General features: G+C 41.4%; 1 protein-coding gene and 1 non-coding gene across 22 annotated transcripts in view; one reads left to right on the top strand and one right to left on the bottom strand.

The window, feature by feature from the left end:
- The window catches only part of LIMCH1 (LIM and calponin homology domains 1), a 352,260-nt gene that overhangs the window by 21,550 nt on the left and 306,380 nt on the right, over positions 1 to 24,330 (bottom strand). For 11 of the 21 annotated variants that reach the window (XM_025290122.3, XM_025290121.3, XM_025290132.3 and 8 more), the window contains 4 exons: positions 10,791 to 10,881; positions 9,508 to 9,671; positions 7,306 to 7,411; positions 2,702 to 2,742 (listed from right to left, as the gene is read on the bottom strand). In XM_025290122.3, the coding sequence (XP_025145907.3) occupies positions 2,702 to 2,742; positions 7,306 to 7,411; positions 9,508 to 9,671; positions 10,791 to 10,881 (402 nt within the window). Of the gene's footprint in view, positions 1 to 2,701; positions 2,743 to 3,437; positions 3,513 to 7,305; positions 7,412 to 9,507; positions 9,672 to 10,790; positions 10,882 to 24,330 lie in introns of all 21 variants that reach the window. The other 10 variants (XM_025290118.3, XM_025290119.3, XM_025290120.3 and 7 more) reach the window with 1 other exon arrangement.
- On the top strand, positions 15,488 to 15,560 carry TRNAG-CCC. The gene has a single exon. It is a non-coding gene; the product is annotated as a tRNA-Gly (tRNA).

Consider the following 24,330-nt stretch of genomic DNA (forward strand, 5'->3'; position numbering starts at 1 on the left):
GGCCAGGCTGGGACAAGGGACACAATTAGCTCCCAGTCTGATACTCAGATGGACATGCAGAAGCAGAAGTCTTCCCATATCTAAAGGTACTCTTTGTTGGCAGAAACAACTTTTTTTTTTTGGGCCTTGCCACTTGGCATGAAGGATCTTAGTTCCTTGACTAGGGATTGAACTCATACCCTCCGCATTGGGAGCATGGAGTCTTAACCATTGGACCACCAGGGAAGTTCCCCAGAAACCACTTTTTAGCCTTAGTCCATCTTTGGTTTACTTCCAGAATGCTGGTATGATTCTGTGAACCTTTTTGGAGCTAACGAAAACACAAAGTAATTAGCCACTGGCATGGGAAGGCGTTTGCTTCGTTTCTCTTATCAGTGACTTCTTAAATGAATTCACGCTCCTGAGCATAAGATACTCATTCTGTATATTGATCCTGGGTTCAAGCAAATAGGCGTGCTTATCTCAGCAGAACTGCCCAGGGCCTGCCTAAGAAACATTCAAGCACAAAGACTTTTTTTTTTGTCGTCTTTTTTCCCCCTATGTTATTTTATTTTTTTACTGAAGGATAATTGCTTTACAGAATTTTGTTGTTTTCTGTCAAACCTCAACATGAATCAGCCATAGGTATACATATATCCCCTCCCTTTTGAACCTCCCTGCCCATCTCCTGCCCCATCTCACCCCTCTAGATTGATACAGAGCCCCTGTTTGAGTTTGTTTTGGTCTTTTAAACAGGTTTTTTTGGTGTGTGAGTGTGATTTGGGGAATCAAGTGAATGAATGGAAATAATGGCAGCAGGATGCATAAACCAAGGCGGGCACCTGGGCCATGGAAGATGAATGAGATTGAGAGTCCAAGGGGGAAGAAAAATCAGAACTGGTCCCTTAAGTGGGCAGACTGCTGTATTTAAGGTTGGCCTCCCTTGTCACCCAGAATAGGTGCTGAGGAAAAGAAGTCTCCCCAGTAACTGTGCTTCTTCTCTCCCCTCTGTTCTGATGGGGTGGTTTAGGGAGCCACATAGCACTGTCTCAGAATCCTGAGAAGGAGCAGGGTGGGGGTGAGGGAGTAGGGAGGAGGGGAAAGAGTCTGGGCCGGTGGGTGGCAAGCAGACTCCACCTGCTGCGGCGGCCTGTGGAGCAGGACAGAATCAATCTCATCCAAGGTTCCAAGGGGCCTAATGACTGCCCAAGACACCTGGGTCAGCCCGCCTGCCATCCTTCCCTGCCTCCAGTCGGTCAGGTTACCACCATGGAGCACAGTGGCTGGTCTGGTCATGAAGCATCTTCAGGCTGAGAATGTGAGCCAGGCCATGAGGATGGCTTGGTTTTCAACATTATAAAAATTCAAAGCTTTAATGTACTTAGACATGTGAAACGTGGGCCTCAACCGATACTCATGCTTGTGGGTCCTGCAAATGGTAGGGATGGCCACAAAAAGCCAAAAGAATATCAAATTCAGGTCAGCATTTTCAGGGAATTCACTTATATAGATCAGTAACTTGTCTCTTTCTTATTCTATTTTCTATACCTTAGAAATAAGAATGTGTCTCTTTAGGACACCCTTTCTTTCCACCCCTGCCCAGGGGGACAAGAACAATTTGACAGTGTTGTTCCTGTGTCATTAAAATGGAAATCAGTGAATTATGTTATACTGGGTGAGGCGACCCTTCTCCATCCTGCACAGGCACTTAGGAATTCCGAAGGTGAGACAATTTACCCACAGAGAAGAATCGGTTTTGGCCACGGTGGGCCTCTTGGATCATCCATTGGGAAGGATTCGTTCATGTATCAGGCACTATGCTAGAGGTTTGTGTGTAATTATTTCAAATGAAGCTCATAACACCCTGGAAGGAAAGTATTACTACCTCATTGTGTGACCCAGGAAGACAAGTTTCAGAAAAGATATACAGCACCTTCAGGGTCATATGGTTAGCAAGTCTGTAATCAAAGGTACAGCAGTGATTGTGTGGTGACACCTGGGTAGCTCAAGAAATGCCACCGTTGACCCGTGGAGGAAGGCTCCAGATCCGATGGGAATTTCAGAGAGTGAGTAAGGGTGACAGGCCCAGCACCAGAAGCATTCAGCTCAGAGAAGAGTCAGGTCTACAGAGAGTGTTCAGGCATAATTTGGGAGCAGGGAATTTTTACAATGTCATGTGTCTTGACATTTTAATTAGCAAATGCTTTTATTTCATCAAAATAAAAAATTGAAAACTAAATGTACAGTTAATATTATTCAAGACACTGACTGTGAGGAGTATAACTCAGACAGCTTGGGTTACCCAGACATGGTCCAGGCCGGGCCCTATATGCCAGTAGCACACTGTGTTAATGTACTGTCCCGTTGAGGAAAAAACATTTGAAAAATAATTTTTTTAATTAAAAATTTTAAAAATGATTTTTGAATGCCTACAGAAGCTACATATTTTATTACTTTCTACAAATGTAAACAACTGAGATGACTTGAAGTCATTTTATTTTGATTTTACTTTCCTGACTCACCATTTTGTTTTCAACTTTGCAAAACGATAATCCATGTCTTTCTTCATGATTCAACTGACAGCATTATACACGACTTACAAATATTCTTTTCCAATCAAAAGTTTGGAGCCCATTTTGGGTTGAATCCTAAGTGAATTAAATACCTTATAAATTAAAATCCACTAAATGCATGATCTTATTTCTTAACAGGAGTTACTTACAGGTGTAGTTACAGGTGACTTTTCACTACTTGGAGAATCCACTGTACAGAAAGAAAGGGGAAAAAGATCACAAGGTGAGTGGCTTCTAATTGTCTTTCTCCTTTGATCCTCTTCAGTCAAGTGTGGGTCCTATGTCAGCTTCAAGCCAACTTTTCTTTGGTAAGCCAAGAGCACTAGAGAATCATAATAAAGCAGGCCTCTGAAGCAGCTTGTACCCATCACCAAGAGACGTCACGACCAGTATAAAAGATTGATCACATCAATGAGCACCAGGCACTAGACTACAGGAAGCAGAATCTGTTCCTCGGAGTGCTGCTTTTAATGCACCTCGCACTCTGGCTTGACTGACAGGCCCCCCATCTGACGTGGAGAAGGAGTGCGCAGAGGGGCCAGATGTCATCAGGAGGTACAGAGGGTGACACAGTTAACAAGAGAACCGTGACCAGTTCCTGCTAAGTGCTTCTAATTTTTATTTAAAAAAAGAAGAGGACCATAAAGAAAGAGGTAAATATCATTTCTTTGGATTTTCAAAATCAAAATTCCATGAATTTTCCTCCCAATGTTAGTATTAACTGGTGCTGATACCAAAGAATTAACTCCGCTTAACTGTGTGCCCGAAACAAGATTTCCACGTCCCCTCTGGAATCAGAAGTGAAGAAAAGTACCAGATAGCATTGGTTGCCCACAACACGGATTTTTGCACAAAAGAAACAGAGCTCCCCAGTATGCATTTTACCTGACTGGGAGAAAAACTGGGAACGTCGCCAAGAGTTCTGAACTCTCAGCGGAATGCTGGCAGGGCCAGGCGACTCTAGATGAGATGGCAGAACAGAACAAACAGAAAACCGTGAAAACGGGGGTGAGACTTGCACAGAACCGTGCTCCCAAGTACTAACGGAGGTTTGGCTGTTGTCAACACAAGGACTGAGGGTAAAAGAATCTAACACATCTTTATGTATCTGCAGACCCCAACCTTTTGGGCATCAGGGACGGATGCTATGGAAGACAATTCCTCCACAGACTGGGCGGGGTGGGGGTGGTTTCAGGATGATTCTCATAAGGAGTGCACAACCTAGGTGCCCCGCATGGGCAGTTCACAGTAGGGTTTGTGCTTCTATGAGAATCTAATACTGCTGCTGATCTGACAGGAGGCGAAGCTCAGGCAGTAACGCGGGCGATGGGGAGCAGCTGGAAACACACGTGAAGCTTCACCTGTTCGCCCGCTGTTCACTTCCTGCTGTGCAGCCCAGTCCCAGTTGGGGACCCCTGTTATAGATGTACTTTGAAAGTACCTGTATTTAAGAATCTGAGTATCACAATAAAACAGACACAAAACCCAAAGATGTGGACAAAAGTCCATAGATGGGCAAGTTTATGCTATTGTCTTTGGTTTTGGTTTGGATTTTAGGGGCTCATACTTAAAGGTGATATTTAAGGTGCTGAATCTCAATATGGAGGGAGAATGTGCTATGCAAGGGCAAAATGCACAGCTGACACTGCTTTTGGTGTCAGCTAGAAAAAAGTATACTAGAAAAAAAGTATAAAAGACAGGAGAGATGAGTTCAATTATTTTTACACACTTTATAAAGGTTACTGTGGAAGTCTGTGGTGGCAGTCCATATGCGTGCAGCAAAGGGATGTATATGTGTGTGTCTCTAATGGGGCAGAGCAAACAGACAGAAGCTCAAGGCAAGCATTTGCATCCTGAACGTTTGTGCTGGGCTCATCTGTCATCATTCTCGATGCAAATAAAGACATCAGTTTTTAAAATGTGCACATATTTCCCTGAAACATCCATTTGAGCTATTTTTCTACTGTTGGGAGACAGTTGAGAAAAGCAAATTGTCATCTTTAAATGCATTTTATGAATGTTTTTGGAGTATTTAAAGACTATTTATGCACTGTGTATGTTGGAGGGAAATCTGTGGAGCGCCACTAGGGCCTTCAGTAGATCTGTGGTAGCCCGTCTGATCAGCCGAGAGACAGAGGACTCAGTGGTGATGGTGGTGACGTCATCGTCCTGGGGAGAGAATATCAGGTGTGGCTCCCAGACTCCTGACCCCAACCCGACGGGCTCCTCTGGGCTTAATGTGCAGCCTCTGACTAGTCACTTAAATGTGCACTGACTTTTTATATCTGGGCAGAGCCCTATACTTCCCCCCAAATTCAAGACAAATCATGTCTTTTAAGAATACATTGATTAGAGGCCTTTTGCTTCTTGAAAGATACAAAGAAAGAACTTACCAAACAAGTATCACGTTACTTTTACATCTACCAGTGATGTCCTTGGTGCACAATTGAAACACATACTTCAAGCCTAAGGTTTCCAGAGTATGATCCCTGTGTCTGTGGCATCAGCCTCAACTTGGGGAACTTGTCAGAAATGCAAATATTGTGGCCCCAGGCCTGACCCGCTGCATCAGACACGGCAGGGGTGCAGCCCAGAGGCCTGTGTTTTAACCAGTCCTAGAGAGGACCCTGTCACACACTCGTGTTTGAAAATCACTTCTTAAGCTATATCTCTATAATACAAACACTGCTCTTTGAAGGAGAGCATTTGAGAAAGGTTTATTCCTGCCTGGCACCTTGCTTTACACTTCCACTCCTATTCAACTGTTTTGCAGCTCCTAGATTATATTATAGCGCTTATTCTGGGCCAGCTATTAAGCTAAATGCTTTTTATCTCTCTCTTTTTTTGTTTATCCTATCTAATTCTTCCAATGGCCCTATGAAGTTTGAACTACTATTATTTCCAGTTTACAGATGACAGAGATTAGAAAGAACTTAGTGGGGAAGATCACACAGATAAGAACCAGAAGAGACAGGATCTGAATGTGGGCCTTCTGTCTCCAGAGCCTGCAGCTGTACTTACAGTTTCATGAGCCGGACAAGAACTTGGAACACGGGTATGACAAATATAATCTCATCTGGAAGAATGATTTTGGAAATGCTCCAGTGCTACTGAATGTTATTTTTTAATCATTCACCTTAGATAAAGCATGAAGTCAAGTCCCTTAATTCAACAGCACATTTTATAAAACTGAAATGCCTTTCAACAGATAATGAGATGGAAAAATACATAAGACAGAAAAATTAATTAATATGGCTTAAAATGTCTATTTCCTCTTTATATTACTTATGTACAAAAAAAATGCTAGAGATAGGGCAGAATTAAAATCTAAATGTGAACAATTCCTGGCCTGGTTGGGAGACTTTATTTTTGTCCATTCCCTTCAGGACAGGAGGGCTGACAAATTTAAATCAAATGCCTTGAAGATAGTATTAAACTTGTTTCCATATTTAGAAGAAGTTAGTGATCATCAGTACCTGTGCCAATTAATTCCCTCCTGAGTACTTCCTGTTATGCAGTTAGAGCCTAACTTATCTCCCAGCCATCAACAAAGACTAATGGAAGCCAACTCAGATCCTGCCAAATAGCTGCCCAGCATGGAAAAGAAAAGTAACAAATCCCCAGTCACAATGACCTGTACAATCTCTCTTTGCCTGGATCGATAAATCTATAAAATGTACTAGGGAAAGTACATTAAAAAAAAAAAACAAAACCAAGAAATTTTACAGTTTTGCCTCCTGAAGTGTAGCCATTTTCATATCACACCGGTAAAGAGAAAGAACTCACAGCAGTAAAGCCAGTGGTCTGTCTCTTGTGAAGCAGTCCCTATAAATCACAGATCCTCAGGACCCATCCCTCCACTGTTCACATCCTTAAGGCTCTTTCTAGTGGTGTGGGAAGGTGCAGTCCTTAGCAAGGTAAAGGGATTCAAGCTGGGCTTCTAAAAAGCCAAGGCGGTGAATTCACAAGTAAATAGGGCCTAAGACCCTGGGGAGTTTGCAGAAGTCACTGTTGTTCTAACACCTTCATAGGCCCTAAACACCCAATATTTTTTGAGGCTACCACTCTCCACATTACATAAAATCAAAAGTATTCAAATGTACCAAACAAATGATTTATATTAAGATATATCCTCAGTCTATATATATATATGTATAATAGGTGTATATATATATATTCTTGGCATAAAGATTTTTGAAAAGATTAAAGTTTTGGTTATGAATAACACATTTAATCTATGATCATGAATGATTTCTCAGTAATCATCATGCATATCCAGAAACTATTACGGAGTAAGGAAATCTGACTTCCTTCCAAAATCATGGTCAAATCATTGTCAATTGTTGTCAAATTAAATGAGTATTTTTAAGAAGACTAGAGATTAATAATTAACAATTATTGAAGCTGACATGATAAAACTATTAACGTTATTGATTTTTTATCCTGTAATTTAAAAAACATTTTAGAGGCAATACAAACTATTTTCAGGTATTAAACACTTGTGTAGACCCTACTTCGCCTGGCTGACAAAATGGTCCCAGCAGCTGGGGTTCCTGGTTAAGCCAAATAGAGAATGTAGCCCAGCTCTCATTCTGATGTTATTAATTCAGCCGTCATGGACTCTGGGAAAACCCAATAGCTAAAGGTACATCAACATAAAAAAAGGAATCTATCTTTATAATAAAGACTATTTCACTACAAATGGGCCCAGCAGAACATGTAGAACTAAAACAAAACATTTCCTTCTTTTTACCTTGAGAATTGAGATTTGGCAAAGGTGACTGGTTGGTTTCAGGCATTTTGTCTAGAAATGGAAATGTCAGGGTTGCCTCTGGCTCGGGAGATTTTGGCTTTACCACCTGGAACACAGGCAACAGACACAAACATCACAGGTGCTGGCCATTAACAAATGCACAGGCGGAATAAAACTTAAAAGTAAACATCAAAAGCATAAATAGAAACTGTTGTCCCTTCTCCAAACCCGCTTCATGCTTTCTACATTAATACAGAGTTCAGTTTCTCAAAGAAGTCAAACTATAGCATAAAAATTTGATGATCACTTTGTTTCAAATTTGACGACCACTTTTCTTCAGACTCAGAAGACAACGTTCTGTCTTTGAGATTATGCATCACTCTGTCTCATTTTCTCATTAGAATTCACCACAGTTTCGTGGTAATGTCAGGAAGTAAGACGTTCCACATTAGATCTAAAAATTTTGTAAACAATGTTAGTGTTAAATATTAAAGTAGTATTACCTTCTAATGGGCATTATTCTTGAGATGCTACGTAACTTCCCATGAAGTTGTGCAAAGCGCATTAAAGACAATATACCGTGCTTGTTGACGAAGAAGCATCATTGTAAATAACCATTATATCAAACAGTGCCACAGGGAAATTGCCTTTACGGCATTTTTGAAGCAGGTTAGCCCACATAACCTTATGGTAAATAGTTCCAAAATTACAGGCTTAAAAAATTTTTATGTTTGGTTTGTAAAAATAGATGTTTCTGGTTATTGCTCTTGAATGGCCTTTGGTAGAACACCTCCTTCCGATTTGTTGCTTCTAATCAACTGATTGCTGACTGAACAGATAACTAAACTGACAACTAATATTAAGAGTCAGAGATCAGCATGAGAAGCGTGGCTGTGTCAGTTCATGTCCTTCCAGCTCTTACAGGACCTTCTCTGATTCATTGGCTGGTGGCCTTGAAGAGATTAATTTGATGGCCAGTGGGTCAGTGAGGTTTTAGAGCACTTGTTTCATCATAAGCTTATCTCTTGTGTGGTCCTCAGGATGATTCAATGTCTAGAATCTCTTCTCAGTAGGATTTTATTTTTCTTGATGACTCTAAAATATTCAACCCTAGTGGAATCCTGAGGAAAATACAGTGAGTCATTCTGTATTATGGAGGTCAAGCAGGTGTCCAAATGAACTTCAGCGTTAAGCACGCAGCAAAACTCAAGACCGAGACTTACCAAAGTTGACAACCCTCAAATCTTAACCTCATACCACTTTCCCCATAGTGGAGTCTTGACACAAACCTGTGTCAGATAATGCCTGACTGTCAGTGAAACAGTTAATCATCAGCAGAAATGCTCAAAATAACCACTATGTAAACGCTCAGCCCGTGTGCACTGATACTTGGATTTATAAAAGCAACACTCTCAAAGGAAGTCAGGAAATAAAAGCTGCTGCGACCGCCGTCACCATCTTGCCTTTTTCCTCTAAAAGGTAAGCGTGCGATAGGGAAAGGGGAAATTCACACGGGGTGGAAAGCACTGGGTCCAAAGACCATTACGCCATTTGCTAATCAACTAGCTGAAATTCTTAAGCTGGGGTCCACAGAGAAGAATTCATGTGATTATATGTACTTTGTACCACTTGATACCAAGGAAAACTTGGTAATCCTGTTCATTTTATAGTTTAAACAACATTATTCTGAGAACACTGTTTGCCAGATAGACAAAGGGTCCATGGTGTGTGTACATACACACACACAGAGTTAAGAACCCTTGAAAACAAATTTTTCATAGTCTTTACAGAAGGGACTCGAGCGCTCCCTTGCCCCTTCTGCCAAGTGAGGGCACAGCAAAAGGATGGCCGCCTATGAACCGGGAAGTGGATTCTCACCAGACACCAAATCCACGGGTGCCTTGGTCTCGGACCTCCCAGCTCTAGAACTGAGAGAAAAATTTCTGTTGTTTATAAGCCACCCAGACTATGGGTTTCTGTTATAGCAGTCCAAATGGACTATACAGACAACTTTCTACATACACTTATTTTTTTTTTCCCAATGAACATGTAGTATATTTGCTTTAGGAAAGTATACATTTTAAAGACAGGGAAAAAGATCGGGGAGAAAATAAACCCTCGCTGTGAAGTGGTGCCGCGGCAGCACCGGCAGCAGCGCGGAGCCGCGAGGACCGCGGGCGCAACGGCTTCGGGCCGCCTCACCTTTTGTGACGTCACCAGCTCCACCTTCCCACTCATTTCATCTTCTGGCTTCTTCTGCTCTTTCTCTTCTGGCGCCTCATTCTTCAGCTGAGGGCTGGGCGAAAGCTCCACAAAGGCCACGGTCGGGCTGGATCTGGTCACAGTTGTTGTAAAAAGCTGTGGCTCTGAAATGGAGTTACGTTCAGAAACGTAAAGGAGATTAAAGCTGCATAAAGGCTCGGTTCTGCCATACCACAACGCGCACTGAATACATGTCTTGTTCTGGGCAACCTGGAGCTGGATCTCAGGGCGGCAAGAGGCGCAGAAGAGCCTCGGATGCTGGGATTCTCTAGGCTTTTTCATGGTATTGTTTAAAAAGTCAAGCAACATATATCAAAGAATACCACTATGAAAACCTAAGTTCTGAATAAGAGTCCCAGTTTACATATGAATAACAATACATGAAACAAAATGCTGACATAGAATATTAAGAGGGGGGTTGGATGGGAGAACATTTACAGATAATTTCTATCTAAATTTCTATCCAAATGAATGACAACCAGACTCCTCCTTTTGTATTTCAATACTTCTTTTTAACACCAAGTTTTCGTAACTGGAATGTGTTAAAGATTGTGTAGTTTATATAATGCAATGAAAATTGTGTTCTTGAATACATAAAGTGGGTGAAAAAGTCACCATCTGAAGGGGCATATTGAAGTGTGGAAGTACAGTCTAGTTTGCAAAAGTATATGCTAAAATGTTTAGTAATGACATTTCATTTAAGATGCTGTTTAAAAATAATTTGGTATTAAAGGAGGGTGAGAAGTTTTCATATTTTATCAAAAGAAAAATGTGTTTAAAATATTGAGAAATACTGGTTTAGGAAGAGTGAGTCTCTATTTGAACTTACGATTCATTTTTGCCACATTACCTTATTCTTTCAAATTATTCACCAGTTTTGCTGTTTCAGGATCTATTTTTATGATATATTTTAAATCTGTCGTATCTATTGCTATTACTGTGTTAAATATAACATTCAGTGTTTAGCATTACTTATTTTGAGAAATATAATCTCTTTGTAATGATGGAGATAAACTTTCAAAACTAAAATAAGGAAGCAAAGACACGTAAAGCCTTGCTTTTTTACAAGATAAATCATATGGTCAGAATTTCCCCCAGGATGCCACTAGGTGGCAGCACAACCACACCAGTCAGAGACTGGCCTCCTTCATTACCTTTCTTATTTTCAATACAGTTTAAGAGTTAAGATTTGTCTTTAAAACTAGTCTGTTATGGAAACAAACCTGATGGGGCAGCTTCTGTATTCCCTTTTTCTGTTTCTTCACCATCATTTTCATCTTCTCGACTGTTCGCTTCAGTTTCTTCAGTGGTGGCCTAAAAGAAAGATTTTCCCACCTTGAACATCCCTTTGAAGGTTCTAAAACGTGAAGGATTCCTTTCTGTTTTTTCAAGTAGTAATTTTTAGGCCAACAAGGCAAGCTGCCTGTATGAATCCGGTCTCTTCTATTCCCAAGGCAGCTTCAGGTGAAAGGCTGGTTTTGTCAGGAGACATTCCGCAAAGGAGAACATCAGGGCAGCAGCAGCACCAGCACCTCGTGCAGGCACCCCCCACTACTCCAGCCTCCTCTGACTGCCTCCAATGCACATCCCGTCTTCCTTCCTTTCACCACCGAATTCTCAAAATCGTGGATTCCACCCACTCGCTCCCAAATGCCTTTAAAGTTGGCTTAGGGTCATATCACCAGTGAAAAAAACATATTTCAAGGTTGCAATTAACCTCTCAGTCGCTTGCCTTCAGCACAGACACCAGTGGCACTTAGCATTGTGCATTTTATTCCCAGAGTTCTCTCCCTTCCTGGGCTCTCAACGACTCTCTGTTACCTAAGTTCTGATCCCCATTCTCTCTCCCCTTCCTTCCCTTCCTCCCTTCCGCCTCCCCTTTTACTGGTTATTCCTTTCCTTCTCATTCAAATATGGGTCATTCCTAAAAACTTCAACTATTTTCCTCCATCAGGATCACCTTCAAATGCATCCAATTTTCCCATGAATTCATCACGGCATTCTCTACCCATTTATGACTTGTACTTTTATCTCCAGTCCCGAGCGTCCAATAGAGCTTCAGTTCAGCTGAGCTGACCATCAGCATCATGGTAAATGATGCTCCTCCTCCAAATCTGATACTTTCTGTTTATGGCATTTGTTTTCCCCAACATACAAACTAATCTTTGAAGTGTTTCTTCACTCATACCTCAAGAGGGTCCACCTTCTGTCAAGTCTAACACAACAGCCTTCAGGTGCATCTCTTTCTGTTTCTACAACCAGGGCCCAAGGTTAGCCTTTACTGCCTTGTTCTTCCACTAAGGTGACTCTTTGATTTGTTGTCTAACCACCTGGCACATCACCGTGATGCTCCTCTCCCTCATTAGTCCCTCAATTGTATCACTTTTATGCTTGATGGAATTAATAACATTAAAAGAATGGGAAACAACCTAAATGACCAACAGTTGGCAAATGGTTGAATGAGTTACTGTATATCCGTAAAAGGAAACACTGTGTAGTTGTAAAAGTGCTGAGCAATAGTTAATGATACATGAAAACACTATCTAACGTTAAGTTAAAAAAATGTGATGTGTACATATAGTATGGTGCCTACATATGTAAGATTGTATATATGCTATGTGTATGCACAAACATACTTGCTAATAAGCATATGAAAATTATATAAAAAGACATTAAGGAAATACATTAAAATGTTAATAGTGATTATTTTTAATGTTCTTAAATTTTGGATGACTTTTTCTTCTTTTAAAATGTATTGTCTGTATTCCAAAGTGTTCCATGATTACTGTTATATACTGCTTCTGTAATGAGAAAACAAAATCAGTGTAACTTTAAAGTACCTTCAGTTGGAAGCCAGTTGACTCTAGAGTGAATTCCAAAATTCCCCCAGTGATATTACAATAAATGAAAAATAAATAAAAGTCTGAATTAAATGTGGGCTAGAATATCCGTCAATAACCAAAGAGAATAAGTTAAAGACTACGGTGCTTTTTAGTAACAGTGTCTTATTGTAAAGGGCTAAAGTTCAATTTTACAAATTTCAAGAGGTTTTTAAGATAAAGAATAAAACTGGTTTCAGAAGAGGCATTATTAAATACTTTGTAAAACATGGCTGTGGGTTCTCAAAAACCTTTGAATTTATTGGTCTCTCACAAGTATACATATTTTACTCATAAATCAAAGTTTCTCTTTCAAGTTACAAAAATGAAAGCCCTTTAAAGTTAATGCTTTGGTGGAAAGTGTTACTTAATTCTTTAAAAATAAAGAAAATTTATGCAAAGATGTAAGAATGGTTCAACATATGCAAGTTGATAAACGTGTATACCATGTTAATACAATGAAGATAAAAATCATATGATCATCTCAACAGAAAAGCACTTGACAAAATTCAACATCCTTTCATGATAAAAACTCTCAACAAATTAGGTATAGAAGAATGCTGTTTAGTTGCTCAGTTTATGTCTGACTTTTATGACCCCATGGACTGTAGCCTGCCAGACTCTTCTGTCCATAGGATATTTCAGGTAAGAATACTAGAGTGCATTGCCATTTCCTTCTCCAGAGGATCTTACAGACCCAGGGATCAAACCTGCCTCTCTTGCACTGTAGGCAGATTCTTTACCACTGAGCCACCAGGGAAGCCCATAGAAGGATGTACCTCAACACAATAAAGGCCATAACTCACAAGCTTATAACTTACATCATACTTAATGGAAAAAAGCTGAAAGCTTTTCCTCTCTGATCAGAGCAAGCCAAGGCTGCCCACTCTTACCACTTCTATTCAACACAGTACTGGAAGATCTAGCCAGAACAACTAGGCAAGAAAAAGAAATAAAAGGCATGCAAATTGGAAATGAAGAAGTAAAATTGTTCCTGTTTGCAGATGAAATGATCCTGTATACCGAAAACCCTAAAGACTTCCCCGCTCCCTCAGAATGTTAAAACTAAAAATGAAGTCAGTAAAGCTGCAGGACACAAAATCAATACAGAACTATACAAAAATTAAATTTTAAAAAATCCTACTTACAATAGCATCAAAAAAATAAAATATTTAGGAATAAACTTAACCAAAAGGTAGAAGACATGTGTGCTGAAAATGATAAAACACTGATAAAAGAAATTGAAGACACAAATAAATGGAAAACTTTCTTGTATTCATCAACTGGAAGAAATAATATTGTTAAAATATCCACATTACCCAAAGCAATCTATAGATTTAATGCAATCTCTGTCAAAATTCTAACAGAGTTTTGCATTTCTGTATTTTTCACAGAAATAGGAAAAAACAACTATAAAATTCATATGGAAATATGAAGGACCCAAAATAGCTAAAGCAATCTTGAATAAGAAGAAGAAAGCTGGAAGCATCACACATCTTGATTTCAAACTATATTACCAAGCTACATCAATCAAAACAGTTTGGTACTGGCCCAAAAGCAGACACATAGATCAATGGAATAGAACAGAGAGCCCAGAAATCAACCCACTCTTTTACAGTCAACTCTTTTTTGACAGAGACACCAAGAAAACAAAATGGGTAAAGAACAGTCTTTTCAATAAATGGTGTTGGAAACACTGGATATTGACATGCCAAAGAATGAAATTTTACACCATATGCCAAAATCAATGTCTAAATGGATTAAAGACTTAAAAGTAAGACCTGAAGCCACAAAACTCCTAGAAGAAAACAGGGGGAAACCTCCCTGGAACTGGTGTTGGCAATGATTTTTTAGATTTGACACCAAAAGCTCAGGCAATAAAAGCAAAAATAAAAAGTGGGACTACATCAAACTAAAACATTTCTGCACAGCAAAGCAAAGAATAAAACGAAAGGTCAATCTATAGAATGGAAGAAAATATCTACTAATCTTACATCCAATAGGGGATTGATATCCAAAATATATAAGGAACTCTAAAAACTCAACAGCACCCCCCCACCAATAACCCAATTTAAGAAATAGGAAAAGGACCTGAATGACAGTTTTCCAAAGATATAGCAAATGGCCAACTGAAGTCAGGTATATGAAAAGATGCTCAGCTTCACTAATCATTAAGTCCAAACACAGTAAGACATCACCTCACACCTATTAGGGATCATTACTATCAAAAAAGTCAAAAGATGCAAAGTGGTGTTGAGAATGTGCAGTAAAGGGAACCGCTGTGCACTGATGGTGGGCATGGAAATTGGTACAGCCATTACGGAAAACACTGCGGGGGGTTTCAAAAGTGAAAATAGACGATCCTATCATTCAGCAATTTTACTTCTGGGTAAAGTAAGGGTACCCAAAGTAAATGAAATCAGTATCTCAAAGATATATCCTATTCCCATGTTCACTGCAGCATTATTGACAATAATCAAGATATGGAAATAATCAAGTGTAGATGGATAAATAGATAAAGAAAGCATGAGTGTCTATATATATATTATTCATACATTCAGATATATAAATATGAATATTATGCACACATATAGTTTGTATAAGTAACAAATACTAATATACACACATATATAGTGGGACATTATTGAGCCTTAAAAAAGAAGAAGATCCTGCCATTTGTGACAATATGGATGAACCTGGAGAACATTATGCTGAATGAAATAAGCCAGACACAGAAAGACAAATATTGCATGATGTCAGTTATATGAGGAATCTAAAAGATTAGATGTATCTTACATCAATAAGACATATCCTGACTTAGAGATGCTCAAATGTGGCAAATATGCCCCTTGGAATCAATGAAATAAGATAATCCATGAAGACCTTTAGATACAATTTGTGATGCTATGATGCAAAGGAGACAAAGTCCTCAAGCACTTCTTCACTAAGGGTTATTTTACTAGCACACCTTACCCCAGTAATATTTTACTTATGCATGACTAATGCAGAACTTCGACTTTCAAGAATGCTTACGTGGGAATTCCCTGGTGATCCAGTGGCTAAGACTCTGCACTCCCAATGCAGGGGGCCCAGGTTCAACCCCTGGTCAGGGAACTAGATCCCACCCACATGCTGCGAATAAGAGCTCGCATGCTGCAGTGAAGATCGAAGATCCTGCACGCCACAACTAAGACCCCGTGCAGCCCAATAAATAAATAAATGTATAAAAAAGGATGCTCACACTTCTGGATGCAATTCTACGTGGCTTAACACTCAAATACTGAACTCTCAGATGACCCAGTTTATCATCCCTTAAAATGGTGCTTTAAAGATTCCACACTTGTCACTGTAGCCACAATCAATATTTACTGGATTTCCCATGTGTCAGCACTTGACATGGATTATCTTCTTTGGTCCTCAGAGCAAGCTAATCGAGTATCTACAAGTATGATTCCCTTTATACAGGTGAGGAAGCTAAGGCCCAGGAGGCAAAGTGACTTACCTGGAGTCACTCAGCTAGTAGGCAGGGGAGGTGGGAGCCCTGCCCTGTGCTGGCCACCTCGATTCTCCATCATCTGGGCTTGGAGTCACACCCACATCCAAGTTGTCCCCAGTATTTAGCGGGTTCAATCCCTAGGTCGGGAAGATCCCCTGGAGGAGGGCATGGCAACCCACTCCAGTATTCTTGCCTGGAGAATCCCACGGACAGAGGAGCCTGGCGAGCTACAGTCCATAGGGTCGCACAGAGTCAGACATAACTGAAGTGACTTCACACGCATGCACATTAAAAGGTTTTGAGCCATAAGAAGCAATCCAGAACCTGAGAGTCTCAAGTTTATTGCTGAAATGATTCAAACTGCCTTTTCCACACCTTTTCCTTCTCATCCATTCTACCTCATTCTTTTCATTGTACCTCTCACCCATTTATTATGCAAAAGATGAGAACTCTCTGGAACCTCTCAGAAAAGGGGGCCAGTTTAGCCAACTCTCCACTTCCCAGGGTGGCTTGAGACTGAACCACTCCCAGCCATCACCTTGTCTCAGGGTTTTTCATTCAGTCCAGGTTCTGAGAGGGGCAGGGCCCAGTGCAGTATCTGGCACAGAGCAGACATGCAATCCATGTCAGGGAAGCACATGTTAGATGCATTATTTATGGGATTTATACTCTCAAGCTTGGTTTAAATGCATATTAGTCATAAAAATCAGGCTGTTACTAACAAAATACTCAGGATAAATTAAGAGAAAAAGCAAACTGCAGCACATTTTGAACTATAAGCCCCACAAAATACTTTATATACACTGAGAAAAAGAGGAGAAAGACATATTTTTGAAGAACCTTAATTTCTGAGTGGCTGGAGTAATAGGTAGTTTATATTTTCTTTACAGTTTTCCAAATTCTGCAATATATACATTTTATATATATATATATACACATACATGTAGACAGACTATAGGTACTCAAGATGGGTTAGTCTTTCAGTTGTGTCTGATTCTTTGTGAACACATGGACTGTAGCTCGCCAGGCTCCTCTGTCCATGGAATTCTCCAGGCAAGAATACTGAAGTGGGTTGCCATTTCCTTCTCCAGGGGATCTTCCTGACCCTGGGATCAAATCCGGGTCTCTTGCCTTACAGGCAGATTCTTTATGGCCTAAGCCACCAAGGAAGTCCTAGGTACTAAAGGGAGATCTCCAGAGCCAGTTTAACTCCTGCCAGGATACTCCATCCTAAAGGCTTGTTAATGTTGTACTCACATTATTACTTCAAAGGAAATGAGTTCAAAATTCACAGTTTTAACCACTGCTGATAGATTCAGACTTGCCTGAAACACACCCGCCTTGCTGCAAACTGTGTTTTACGACCCACGCTTCCCTTTGGTTCCAGCTGAACAGAGGAGGAAGCCTTCCCTTCTCCAATCGGTAAAACTGTCTCAAGGATGAAAACAAGTAAATAAAAACAGATTCCCTGGACACGAATGAATGAGAGCACAGAAAGGTTGCAGGAGCCTAAGCCAGGAGTTGGCTTCCCCTTGACTGAGAACACCATCCAAGCTGGCTCTGGTGTCAGACGGAGCCCTGCAGCCACGGGTGGGAGGTGGCAGTTTCCTGGCTTGAGGGGGACATGGTCTGGCCACAGATTTACCTGACATCGGACTGCTTGTTTTAACAAGAAGCTTACTGGGGGACCAGTCCAGAGAGCGGCTCTGTGGAATGAACTGGAAATACAAAGCAGGGGAGGAAGGATGGTCCTGAGACCCAGGGCTTGAGTGGTCCTCCTCCTAGGACGGAAGAGGTGCCAGAACGTGGAACAACCGTGCATCCTCTCTGTGTCAGAAGACGCGATGTCCGAGGTGGTCCCTCCCTGAGCTACTATTCAGTGACTCTGATGGATTTCCCGGCTCCAGTCTTGAATAATTTATCTGGACACAAGCCTGGAAAACCAGTTTATTTATGTCTTGGCACCAGGACCCAGGTGCCACATATGCCACGCATGTGTTTTCGCCTTTCGCTTTTATGTTACCAAAGATCTATTTTCACTGGATGAAAGAAGATCTACATGGAGAATCAGCCTTTCCATTTGTTAAGCTTTTTCTTCTTGCTTTAAATGTTCCAGACCAAAAATTATCCAGGTCAGATGGGCTAGGTTTGATTTTTTTTTTTTTAATTTTCCCTAATGTATACTTTCTTGAAGCCTGGAAACACGTCTACACCCTAATGATTTTAATGACTTAAAAGAGCATTAAATCTAATGCTCTTGCAACTACTTCTGGATGGAGAAAAACAGCTTCTGGAGAAATGTTTGTGACATTTGACATCTAAAAGGAATCTGCAGTTGGTCACAGTTTAAGGAAAACAGCACCTACTCAAATGCCTTCACCCTGCTCTCACTGCAAAATGAAACGTTTCAAGAAAGATCTGATTGTTTTCCTGGATCAGAAAACAGTAGTCAAGTACTGAATTTTCCAGAAGAAGGCCAAGAGCTTTGTCACGGTGGAAATAACAGATCTATCTCGTTTCTTAGTTTGAGAAACCCAGATGAAGTCGGTTAGATATCTGAGACCTGAGTCTGGCAGTTGGTCCACGAGGCAGAACTGCCACAAATCTGGTGGGAGGGTGTCCGCCTGCGGGGAGGGTGTGCAGGACGTTGGTTGGGATGAGCTGTCAAGAGGGCGCTGACATGGTGGGAGTCCTGGGAGTCTCGGTGGCAGAGAAAGCCAGACTTGGGAAAGAGTGAATAACAGGAGAAGCAAAAAAGAGCTGCAGGAAGAAGCCAGTGAACACCTGCCAGGGCAATCGTCTTTTGGAAAAAGCTGTTCAGGTCTGCAAGTCTCCTCGAGAATTACAGCTGAAGCTACTGGCGGGCTGAGTTGGAAGCCGACAAGGAACTCGCCTCCTGTGTTTGAAATTCACATCTGTTTAAGATGGTGATTTTGATGACTTGACTTAGCCTGAAAAACTTTGTACCTATCACCCTTCCAGGCTTATGAAAAATATATGGTAACTTTCTTTCTCCCGTTTGTTGAATGACAATGTTAAAACTAACTTAAGGGCACCTCTGTGAGTCACTGTGGCATCATGTTAAATGCCCTATACACATGAATTCTCATGATAACCATTGGATGCCTATACTATTACCATCCTTATTTTAAATATAAACTGAGGTTCAGGTGGGGTTTGAGCTTTGACTTAGTGCATGGGGTACTTAAGGTATTTTAAAAAAGGGTCATTTTTGGCACCATCAAGGCACGAAGAGGTTCAATTATAATTCACAATGGATCAAGAAAACACTGAACTGTCTTTAAGGGAGACATAGAACATCTTTTGAGACATTTCTCTGTAAGATCTTAGATTAGAAGACCTTCCAAATTCTTTTCCAGTCCTGGATTCTAAGAGTCTAGCATTTATGATTTTCTTAGAGAAGCCAGCGTTTTTAAATTCAAAAAATAAAGTGAGAGTCAGATTTCCATTGGGAAATATCTCAGGGATAACCAGGAGGGCTCATGGGAGCCCCAACCTCTCTGGTTGCATGTACAGCACCTAGTCACTTTCATCAGCTCTTCGCCCTGTGATCCCTCTGTGGTCCTCTTATGGAGGACCATGCTGTCCATGCCTTTGCTTCTGCTCGTCCCAATATGGAGGACAGCTTGCTTCTCTCCTCAACTCCAATCCAAATCCCACCAATTTCAAAATCAAAGTCTCATATGAAACCTTCCCAGCTAGACTAACCCTGACCAATAATGATCTTACTTTTTCTCTGCCACCTGACATCCCTCTAGTTTTCTCTCCCTATTGTTGTTGTTGTATCCCTATCATCTAGCACTTCATTAAATATTATCTTCTATACTTTGGGGGCAGGAGGAGAAGGGGATGACAGAGGATGAGATGGCTGGATGGCATCACTGACTCGATGGATGTGAGTCTGAGTGAACTCCGGGAGTGGGTGATGGACAGGGAGGCCTGGTGTGCTGCAGTTCATGGGGTCGCAAAGAGGCGGACACGACTGAGCGACTGAACTGAACTGAACTGATACTTTCCCAGTTGCTTTATGTTAATTGCTTTCATGGCGAGTTTATGAGTTTCTTTTTCTATTTCAAAAATTGGTCACAGGGATTTCCCTAGTGGCTCAGTGGTAAAGAATCCGCCTGCCAGTGCAGGAGACACGGATTCAATCTCTGATCTGGGAAGATCCCACATGCTGCAGAGCAATTAAGCCTGCGGACCACAATTACTGAGCCTACGCTCTAGAGCCTGGGAGCCACAACGACTGAGCCCACGTGCTGCAATTACTGAAGCCCACATGACCTAGACCCTGCGCTCCGCAGTAAGAGAAGCCACCACAGTGAGACGCCTGTATCCCGCAACTAGAGAGTAGCCCCAGCTCTCTGCAACTCGAGAAAGCCTGAGCAACAACAAAGACCCAGGAGATCCAAAAATAAATAAATAAAAGTATTTTTTAAAAAGTTGGGCACAAAGCAGGTCATTCATTCATTCATGCTTACCAGGTAACAGGCAGTCCCTGGCATGACAATGGCTATCGCAATTTCTTTACCTTAAAGGTGATTCAACTGAACGTGATCTGGAGTTTGTTGGCATCGATTGATATAACCAGAGTATTTAAAAATTAATAACAAGCCAAACTTAATTTAGGATCTATTTCTAAAGTAAGAGTCCATGGTCCTAAGAGTTTCAAACAAGAAAGATGAGGTGGAAGGAAACAGAAGAGACGACGTAATATGCAAAGGTGGCCGTGCTGACCCAAGACGCAGACTCGCGCCCTGTCGCCCACTGGAGCCCAGTGGCCACCCTTCTCCGCTGCTTGGCCTCCTGGCCTGAATTAATGCTCCTGCCTACTACTGCGATGCCCTTTGAACGGTTCCAGCTCGCCCTGAAGGAACTGTGGCATTTTAGTGGTGGGGGAGGCTACTCCTCTGTAAAGAGTGTATCTGTGGGGAATGCAGTTTTGGGAAGAAAGACACTATTTAAAAGGAAGAACACTATTCCTTTGACAGCCCCACGGAGCAGGGCAAATGAATTAGAAACAGCAAATCAAGTCCAAGCTGGTAAAAAGCCCTTGGAGGCTGCAAAGTGCAGCCCCCTGTTTTAAGCTGGTCACCATATTTTTGTCATGACCAATGAATTCTACCATCTCAGAGGGAATATACTGGCTGAAACACAGTCAAGAAGTGCTTTTCTTGGAATATGGAGAAGGAAGGGAAATGAGGAGGTTTACTGGAGAAGAGATTCTTTCAAAATACCTCTTAGGATAACATATGCTGAATGGAAAACTTTATGTGTCATAAATTATAAGCGAGTATGAAGTGTGTTTTAGCCAAAACTTCATGTAGGGCAGCTAACAACTTGGCTTGTAGCCTAATAGGTATATACATGGAGTTATCTACCCATAAAATCATGCAATACCCCTGTCATAGCTAATTCAAGAGCTCAAGTACTAGGTGGTGGTTTGGCACTAAGTCGTGTCCGACTGTCGTGACCCCATGGACTGTAGCCCTCCAGGCTCCTCTGTCCATGGGATTTTCCACGCAAGAATACTGGAGTGGGTTGTCATTTCCTTCTCCAGGGGAATCAATCAAACTCAGGTCTTATGCACTGCAGACAGAAGCCTTACCGACTGAGCCACCAGGAAACAAGGTAAATAAATGCTATAACCTCTTCAGAACCACTATGGTTTAACGAACTAGAGCTCACTCCTAACTGGGCAGTTTTTTCCTGAGTAAGAGGCTCTCAGGCTCTTCCACGAGTTGAGACCTTTATCCTGAGGCTTCCCAGGGTCAGGATGGTTTCCAGAAAAAAGTCCACGAGGCCACATTTTGTTGGGTACTTTCCTAGTTATACTGCATAAACTCCTGAAATAACACGATTTCTTTCAGATCATCTAATTTTGCCTCTCTTGAAACAAGATACTTTTGGGACAATGTAACCAGTTGTGACATTGTTCAATCCATCTTCTCTTTGCCATTAGCAAGTGAAGCAGGATAACTTCTATTAAAGTGGAAAATGCCTGGCAGTAAGAGGGAAGAGGCTATTTTCTTTTTATGTTGCTCATTGTAAAAATAAGAAAATAAGTAATTACTGAGAACGAGTAATTTTTTGAGGGAGGTTTAGTAAAACCCCCAAACCAACAAACAAAACTCCCTTCTCTTCTGTTTATGATTCCATACAGGATGGGTAAAGCTTTCTTCCCCAAAGGGTTAGACACTTTGAACAAGAGAGATGAGTTGGTATAGGAAGTTTAGGCCTTATACTATCTGGTTTCTTCCATTTTTCCTTTACCTTCTGTTGGGAAAAAATCTATCCGGTCAAGGGCAGGGTGACCTGCCAAATTGACAACAAAATGGTCAGAGGGCAGAAGTGTAAAGGTAGATGTACGCATGCCTGACTGTAGAACCTTGGGATTTGTTCCTATAATTAATCTACTGTGCCTGACTAGGTCCTGTGTGCCTCTGTTACGGGATCAGGGTGGCTCCCACACTGTTGCTTCTCCAAAGGACAGGAACAGAGAGCTGTTCAACAGCATGTGCAAAGGGCCTGTGGCCTGACAGACACAAGTAGCCAGAATGAGTCAGGGAAGGGCATTTATGAAGGGAAGTTAGAAAACAGGCTTCCCAAGTGGCTCAGTGGTAAAGGATCCACCTGCCAATGCAGGAGACATGGCTTTAATCTCTGGTGCAGGAAGATCTCTCAGAGAAGGAAACAAGCCCACTCCAGTATTCTTGCCTGAGAAATTCCACGGACAGAGGAGCCTAGCAGGGTACAGTCCATGGGGTCACAAAAGAGTTGGACACAAGTGAGTGACTGAGCACTTTTAGGAAACACTCACCATTAAAAGTGCGGCAAAAGAGAAACAAGAACAGAATTATTAACTGCCCCAGAAAAGCAATCCCACCACTGTAATGTCTAATTAGTCTGGGGGAACTTCTCATTTAAATTTAAGAGCACAAAGTTCATGTTATATTCGGCCGGCAAAGTTCCCACACTCCTAGCAAAACTCAACATTCCCTCTCACGATAACTTGTAAGAACTCTTCAGAGGTGGTCACATTTATGCAAATGAAAGGTGAAAATAAATCCCAGGTGGAGGGATTCAGCCTCTGCCCGGATCACAAAACCTTGCTCCTAGAGACCAGCAAACATGTTGCCATGGTGAGGAAGTTATTTTGGTCTACTCTAATTTGAATCTCTTTCTAGGGCTTGAGCATTGCAGGGAAGAATTACATCCTCTCAACTCCTCTGAGAAAACATATTTTATTCTTCAAAAGACAAATCCTGGAGATAAGAAAAATAATATCTAGTCCTCCAGGTGGGTTTAGCTAGCTGGGTTATTTAATTTAGCCCTGAAGCTGGAAGACAAGTTTCCCTCTGAATCAAACCTTTCCAGGTGCTGGGGGAAGAAATTTTGATAGTTGCCTACCCATCCAACCCCCCGCACCCCTCACCTTGATAATTCCAACCCAAACACTATAAATTAAAATCTCAGAAACCAGCCTCTGGTGAGGACAAATTGAGGTTGAATAGAGTCCATATTCTATCCCAAAAGCCAGGCTGCATCCATGGCAGTGACAGTTTCCGTTTGATCAGCAAAACCAGCATGAACCCTGGTGAGAGAACTCAGCAGAAAAGCGTAATCTTCTTGATGTTTTATACTCCAAAGAGGCAAATCTAATGTTATTTTGAGTTCTCTCGTCTGCTATTCTTGAAATACCCTACATTTCTCAGCTCAACCATTTGTTAGTAAATGCAATTACTCTGGATTTCAGGGGCTAAATCTAGAAAAAATTAATTTGATTTTTAATGAGTTTTTTAAAAAGCTAGTAAAAAAGACCCCTTTATGCATATTGTCAAGGATGGAAAGCCACATTCTGATGGCACCAGTAATTTTCAAATTACTTTAGGAAGCCTGATGAGGTTGAATAAACAGAAAAGAAGGTATTTCAGATACTTCCTTTTCTTGTTTCATGGCCGCACTGTGAGGCAAGCATGTGGGATGCTAGTTACCTGACCAGGGATGGAAACTGTGCCCTTTGCATTACAAGCGTGGAGTCTTAACCATGGGCTGCCAGGACAGTCCTTAGAGATTTGTTTCTTTTTCTATAACTCTGGACACCAATCACGGAGGGACAAGACAAAGCTTGTCACTCATATGACACCTTCTGCTATCCTCCTCTGCTACGGCGTAACTGTTAGTATTAGTTGCTCAGTTGTGTCCGACTCTTTGTGACCCCATGGACTGTAGTCCGCCAGGCTCCTCTGTCCATGGAATTCTCCAGGCAAGAATACTGGAGTGGGTTGCCATTCCCTTCTCCAGGGAATCTTCCCAACACAGGGATTGAACCCACATCTCCTGCTTTAGCAGGTGGATTCTCTACTG

Source organism: Bubalus bubalis, chromosome 7, assembly GCF_019923935.1.
Source record: "Bubalus bubalis isolate 160015118507 breed Murrah chromosome 7, NDDB_SH_1, whole genome shotgun sequence".
Classification (NCBI taxonomy): Eukaryota; Metazoa; Chordata; class Mammalia; order Artiodactyla; family Bovidae; genus Bubalus; species Bubalus bubalis.